We start from the raw sequence: 7,860 nt of genomic DNA on the forward strand, positions 1-7,860 counted from the left end.
TGTGGTGTAAAAAGGTCGCAATAGCAATTAAAGAAAAAACACTTAAAGGGGTCATGAACTGGATTGTTTTATTATTTTATAATGTTGCCTGGGGTGCCCTTATAATGTTAGTATGATTTTTACATCAAAAATTGTCATAATTTATAAATAAAAGCCATTTTTCCAAGCCTGATTTCAGCCTCAGGTTTGAACGCTCCGTTTTAAGGGGCGTGTCTGCTGTAAGACTGCAGTGCAAACGCCCACTGCTGTGATTGGCTGACATGCTTGCATATGAAATAGCTAGTATTACATGAACTCTCTCGAAAACTTTTACTACGTTTTTACTATTACAGCTATCAAGATTAACAAATCGTGAAAAGTATCGTTTAAAGCATTATATTTAAATCTATTACATCGCATGAAAGGTTGCAGCATGATGAGCACTGACTGAGCAGATGACAGACAGTCTGTTGATCGCGTGAATAAAGATCTTATCATTGCAACGCAATTTTTGCACTCTCACAAATGCTTACACCAAATCACAATGCAAACACGATGTGAATACACAGTAAGAGCTTCGTTGTGTAGTTTAACAGTGTCAATATTTCATCACGAGTTTGGTAAGTGTCCAGATATATCTTAATATAGAGCTTAAGCTCTCGCGGCTCGCGCTGTGCTGTTTGATTGACAGGTTGGGCGAATGGAAAGGGATCGTTCTTTGATCGCTTTCTGTATATTTTAATAACAGTTTAAAAAATATTATTTTCATAATACTACGAGAAATTATGTGAAGTTGATCGTTTAGTCACTGATGCATAAACAGTATTGAACGATTTTAAGAGAAAGATATCTGAACTTGAATAATTACACATCAGAAATCACTGATCGCAGATCAGGCATTAGAATACACATGGTTACTTACATGTTGCTGGCAGATCCGTCGGGAAATTGTGATTGACTGATTTAATAAAGTTTAACCATGCTGGAATCCGAAGGAAGCTTATGCAGACTGTCTTCTTCCACAAACAGGCACGCACAATATTTAGTAAACAGCATGTTTATTGCTTGGAAGTAGCTCGATCCGGTTTAGCAATCATCATGTCGTCCTATGTTATTTAGCATGTTTGGGCGAATCGGTGGGCGGGGCTAAACAGGCCGTGTTGAAGTAGGCGTTGATCTTCTTTTGTGGAGGCGGTGTTTTATCCTCTTTGACGTCATAGTTCCCCACTTTGAAAAACGAGTCGTTTGCTGAGCCTGATGTCTATAAAAGCTTTTATTGGACTAACAAGGTAGTTTTCAGTTTTGAAACTTACAGGATATTATTATAGTATGATGATCTCTTATATGTCAAAAGCTCAAGGAAAATTTGATTTCTCAGTTCATCACCCCTTTAAGTAAAACATGGTCAAAGTGTCTGAATAATATGTGATCCCAAATGTTTATAAACTTAAATTTAAATATAAAATATCAAAAATGATATCTGGTGTCTGAATAATTTTTGGGTTGACCAAATAGAAAAGTGTGAATGAAATCAATCAAACTGATTATCAGTTAAACCTTACCTTTGATAGATTTACTGTCAAGAAAACGAGTCTTTGATCTCTTTAGAGAAAGCGTTTCAATGGATGCATGACATGCATGGTTGCCAGGGCGTTGCTAGGGTATTCTGATCAGTTTTTTTTTTTAATGTGGTGGGTTGCTAGTCCATGCAAGCTCAAAAATAACCCAACCCCAGGTGTAAGCTATTCTAGTCTCCACTCTCCAGATTTGGCTCAGGTCCCTCTTGAAATCTAAATGCTTATAAACTTAACATTACATTTCAATTTAGCAGACGATTTTATCCAAACTGACTTGCATTGCATGCAAGGTATATATTTTATCAGTTCATGCACTCCCTGGGAATCGAAGCCAAGACATTGGGTAACAACACCTCTTATTAACAAGCCGCACAATTCAAAGTATCATTCGTGTCTGCAACATTATCTGCAGTTACAAGTTACACGCTGAACTTTTATACTTAACTTAGCGTTGCAACCTTTATCTCTACTTTATTGTATTCTGAATCACCCGTGAGTACTGAAATAAAACCTTTTCATTCCTTCTGGAAAAAGATGCTCATGGTTATTCCTAGAATAAAGAGTCTGGAGCATAATGACTCATTTCAGAGCTGTGCTGCTATCCCAGGAAGACGCTCATGGCATGTTTCAACAGCATTGCAAACATGTTCATGTTAGCGGGACAACGAACCCTCGAGCTAATGTTCTTACGGACTCCGTCTCCATCGCTTCTAAGATGAGACAGACCCTTAAACGGAGCAGTCCTTCCCAATCAGCCATCAATGTGGAAAATTAAGAGTGAATGAAAGGTCAATTCAAAGACGCTTGGCCTTTCAGCGACAGCCATCAGCCGGTCAATGTTTATTCCGCAATATGTTACAAGAGAAACAGCCATTGTTGGCCACTTAAGAAAATAATTCTGCAGGCCGACCAGCTATCAAAAGCAAAACGAGAAGAGGAAAGTGAAAATGAGAAGATACTAGATTTGGTCTTTTTTATTTTCATCTCACAGATGAATTAGAAGTAGCCTAAATTTAAAAAAAGAAAAACCAGGTTGTTCCTCTTACTGTGGTAGAAAGCAAAAACCCCGCAAAATCCCTTTATTTACAAAAAAAACCCCTTCCATACTTTAAATACTTGAATGTGTCAATATGTGAGATAACTGTCACAACGTCAAAGCTTTCCTGCAAGTCAAAGAGGACCGTACCGATATCTTTGGTGTCTTAAAGCTCAAAACACTGTTAAAAGCATGATAGCTCTACCATAATGGGTCTGAATACATGCACTTACTCCTCTTGACTAATGGACCAAACTTCATACACAAGAGGAAAGTGTGTTTAAATCCACTGCAGTGCATTATATCTATTCACAGTGTCTTCTACCTATATACGTGTCCATCACAAGCTGAAACACCTGCCTAAGACAGCATAAATGTCCATTTTATTCCCTGTGCTGAAAAAAAGATTACCAGCCAGTTTCAAGATCTACTGACATCCTTGTTAATGAGTAATGCACGTTTTTCTGGTAATAATACAGAACACGCGTTTCTGTTTTTTCTGGTGGCTTAATATTGTATAAAAATAAATGTGTTTACATTTTGTTACTGTATTTCTCATTTATTGTCATTAAACTCTATTATTTATCAGCCACCCTGCTCTCATGATATCAGTATCCTTTGGCAAACCCACACTGACCACTAAAAACAAGCCATATAAGGTGAACTACACTTAGAATGAAGCTCATTTGGCTATTGCATTAGTTTCATTAGAAAAGAAACCAAGACAAATTTACTTGAACATGTTCACCACTGCAACCTCAGTCTGTGACGATTCAGGGTACAGTAATAAAGGGTCAAGAGATAACCTGCGGGTTTTCTACATCACCACCGTTTTCAGATATGTCGATGTCATACTAGACGTCACATCTACATTAGAGGCTGACGAGCTCAAAGATAAGGAAGTCTTTAAGAGGTTCTTTAAGTGAACTGCACATGTCCATCAACAGGTACTTAAGTTGGAGCCAATTTGCTAAAACACACAGAAATCATCACTAAGGCTATACAGAGCAATTGCTCTAAAACCCACTCAGAAGACCTTAGCAGCTGCAAAGCATCACCTTGACAACCACCAAGAACCCCGTTGCATTGTGGGGGTGACTTTTTCCTATGCAAACACCACTCACATTTTCATCTCAAAAATGTAAATCAAGTATAAAATAAAATGCTGACGGACAATAAAGACGACCTCTCTCTCTCTCTGGACATTTTAGCACCCTTGCTGACTTATGGTGTATTTTTTGCACACTCCGAAGAATCACTTCCTCATCAAATCACAGATGCAAAATGAAAAAGAAAAAACAAGAAAGCACTTAAAAATGCGCACAGTGTGTTCATAATGGCCAGCAACTCCACAGAACCATATAGAAACACACAACGCTGAACATCTACATGAGAACATGTGTGGTTTCCCCTTTTTCCTTCCATCAGACTGCAAAAAAGACAGAGGAATTGTGGGAAGTGGGTAGACTTTGAGCCAGTCAGTGCGCTACTCTAGACTCACGACGTTTGCAATGGTAAAGACACTTTCTTGATGTTTGTGCACAATATTACACCACACTGCAATGGTTGTTGGGGTAGTGTGAACTAGCCCATAAACAAATCAGTAAAACTTGTCAGATAGATCCAGAACATTCTAACACACAGGTCCGAAAACATATCTTGCAGTTTGTTGATGAGATTGAGCAAACTCAGTTATTTTACAGACAACGCTGCGTCATTGTGACTCATGATAAGCAGAAATGAAGACAGTTTATGTTAACGTACGCTGAAATACTCTTCCTGATGCATTTCAAAACACAACATGTGAAACTAAATGGACAGTTCAAAAATGGAAAATTCTCATATAATTTACTCAACCTCATATCATTCCAAACCTGCCTGACTTTCTTTTTTTTAATGCTTTTTTTTTGTTCATTGAATGAATGCCAATGGGGTCCAATGTTGTTTTGGACCCCATTGACATCCACTGAATGGATAAAACCACTCTTCTAAAATATTTTTTTGTATTCCACAGAAGAAATACGTACAAGTCATACAGGTTTGGAATGACATGAGGACGAGTACAGAGAATTTTTAAGCGAATGCCTGCTTGCTTAGATAGTTCTCATATTTGCGTATAAGGCGTAAAAGGGACTAAATAAAGTCAGATCTCTGCATGTAATCATTTTAAACACACACGTGAACATACATGATTCTTCGTTGAATCATCTCATTACTATCCTGTTGTTCTGCATGCATTATCCAACAACATAATCTGAAGTCGAGAAAAAAAACGCCGACAGAAGAACAGACCAATGTCATAATCCTTCCTGATGTCATCCATTTTCATCCTCGCCACTCCAGCACGTGGTTCATTTAGTGACTCTTTGCCGTCCCATCGCAAAGACAAAGACCTGATGATAGTCTCAGGTAACCAGATCAAAGGAATGATGTGGTTGACGTGCCTATGAGAGGCTTATGCGTGCATGATGCACGAAAGATGCCCCCAAATTTAACCTGAAGGATTAGAATGATTGCGTTTAAATCTTCGAGCACTTGAGTACAAGCCCTTTCCTCCGCACATCTGATATGATGCAATCCAGCTCAAAGGAGCTTGAACTCTCCTTAGGGAATGAACGAAAGACCGCGGCTTTACATAAGCTGGACAGCGACATACATCTGTGAGGTCTGGCCGGATTAACAGATGCTGCGCTTGAGATTAACATTCAGACGCAGGAGGAAAGAGAAATGATGTGCTTGCGTAAACAGTCATTCGGAGAAGCTGCCGTTTTGATGGATGACACTACGCTGATATCACGAAAGAGATATTAGAAGGGAGGAAATAATGACCATGAAATGCACAGGAACTACTCACTGAAATCAACAAATGTCTCTTTTTGGTCTTTGTTCATTCGTCATACAAACGCTCTAAAATATCTGCTAATTTATGAAAAATTCCTTACATTTTTCCCTTCCAAGTCTCTCAAGATAAAAGCATCTGCTAAATAAGTACATATAAACAAACATGTGCACATATTGACGGTGATAATTTGTTGAAATATACATATAAGATAAGAGATGCACCGGTCGACCAACCATCAATTGGAACCAGCCGGGAGGGTTTTTGATTTCTTTTACTTTGGCCGATTTGTGTTCTGGAAGTACACCCATGCACACAAACTGCATTGGAATAATTTCCAAAAATGTCATCCATTTGGAAATATTACAAAGTCTGTGAACAGGACGTTAAGATCGTAAGCTGTAATGACAGCAAAGTAACAGTAAAAGTTAGCCATGAAGGAATTGGCCCATTTGCTTGTAAAACTAAAAAAAAAATGAAAAAAAATCTTGAAAAAATCTTAATCGGTGCGTCTCTACCTAAGATTTTTTAAAGCACTGCCTTTTTTACAATACCATAAACATCTATTCTACTTCATTTAAATGGCAAATAATACTTCCTTGCATGTGAATAGAAGATCAAACAATAAAACTAATCAATAACTAACAAACCAATTAATGCAGATCCAATTTAAGTGTTGTTTCAGTAGTTAATTAATAAGTAAGGAAATAATATACTTATATAGACATCCTGATCGAGATAAAAATGCACGCTCATGTGGATTTATATTAATAAACAACAATACACATGAAATAATCTTGCCTTACCTTCAATATTTCCCCACGTTTAAAACTCAGCTCATCATCTGCAGTTGCTTTGAAATCATACTTGGCAATGGCCTCCATGATTCAGCCTGACGGACACCTATGTGGTTATAAAGCAGTGGAAAATGCCTCCTGATGCAGTTTATATCCCTGTTGTGGACCAGAGGACCAGACAATGAGATCTCAACAGCGATGATGAGCACAGATCCAAGAAGACACAAGGATGTCCACCTGCCTCTCTCTCTCTCTCTCTCAGCCTCAGCCCCGCGTCTCTCCTCCCGTCGCGATCCTCACATAAAGATCACGGCGAGAAACCTGTAAACAAAATACACTCTTTCAGAAAAGCCGATAGGAGAGTGTTGATCTAGTGTTCTAGATTGTTCAATGGGCCGCGCCCCACGATACAACTGGCATTAAAAAGCAAATGCTCCCCATAAAGAGGAAGGAAACCCGTCTGGTTGACGTCTCAAGCGGCCAATTACGCACCGCGACCATAGCGGACCGTCCAATCAGATTAGCGCGTCGAAGAGGACTCGGCCAATCAAAGCCCTAGAAGCGACGTCAACACCCAATTGGCTTCGCTCCGTCTAGTGTTCGACCAATAAACGTTCGGAATTTCTCAGCGCTGGAGAACGCAGGGCTCGATAACGTCATAGTGCTATTGAACGTGCACAGAATAATATTCGTTTAAACCTGTGAGCAAATATCAAGCATTGCGCAGACATAAGTCGAAGCACAAACACAGCTATGCAAACCAGCTGTAATGTATTAACGATATCAGATTTCTAGCGGAGAAAATTGCGTAAATGACACCGGAAATGGAACCGCTGTGGATTGTATCTATAGCATACATGTTATTTTACGTTTGAATCATATTGACATCTTGTAGAGTATTGGAAATCAACAGGCCAGCATTTGACACTTAAGTATTGTTGTCTGACTGTATAAATATCGAAACGTTTAGCATCATATAATAGAATAACACAATGTTTACAACATTCAAATAAAATAGATATTAATTGTAAAACTGATATGCTTAATATTGTTTACAATTATGCATAGAGTAACACAATATAAAACTCACTTTCACTGTCTATTATGTTCAAGTTTCTAAAGTATTATTATTCAACTATGTATCGTTTAAATGATAATAGAAGAAACATCAATAATTCCAGAACAGTTCCGAAGGTCTCTAGTTTATAAATCCCGTAAAGCAACTTTAAAGCAATACACGAGATTGAGTTTCTTTTCTCGACTTTTTGTCAAAATGTATAGAAGCATAAAAGCGAAGGTTTCATAACCATAAATAATAGCGAATATTGATAATGTATAGTAAAGCACACAGGCCTTATGGCCTTTGGTCATGTTAACGTAAAAAAAAAAAAAAAAAACCTGACGCTGGCAGTCAGAGAAAAACTGAAGTTTCATATACTCACTCTTTTAAACAACTGTAAGGGCCAATACTCGCTCTCTCGTTGTAATGAACCTAGAATCCACTCCAATTAGTCTTTAATCGTTGGTGAGGTTGAGCTCTTGTACCTCGCCCGACTTGAAATGGTGAAAAATTGCTGTATTTTTCTGTTTATTTCCGTTTCCTCCTCGATACAGCATGTGCAGCTTCCGCCT

The 7,860-nt window shown here is 38.2% G+C and overlaps 1 protein-coding gene across 2 annotated transcripts in view; it reads right to left on the reverse strand.

The window, feature by feature from the left end:
- Positions 1 to 7,860, reverse strand: part of grb2b (growth factor receptor-bound protein 2b) — a 46,405-nt gene extending 38,545 nt beyond the window's left edge. Inside the window, exons 1-2 of one of the 2 annotated variants that reach the window (XM_079891232.1) lie at positions 7,671 to 7,860; positions 6,238 to 6,549 (exon numbers count right to left, since the gene is read on the reverse strand). In XM_079891232.1, the coding sequence (XP_079747358.1) occupies positions 6,238 to 6,315 (78 nt within the window). In that variant the 5' untranslated portion in view covers positions 6,316 to 6,549; positions 7,671 to 7,860. Of the gene's footprint in view, positions 1 to 6,237; positions 6,550 to 7,670 lie in introns of those variants that run through there. The other variant, XM_079891233.1, reaches the window with a different exon arrangement.

The sequence above is a fragment of the Squalius cephalus genome (assembly GCF_949319135.1).
Source record: "Squalius cephalus genome assembly, chromosome: 1".
NCBI classification, from domain to species: domain Eukaryota; kingdom Metazoa; phylum Chordata; class Actinopteri; order Cypriniformes; family Leuciscidae; genus Squalius; species Squalius cephalus.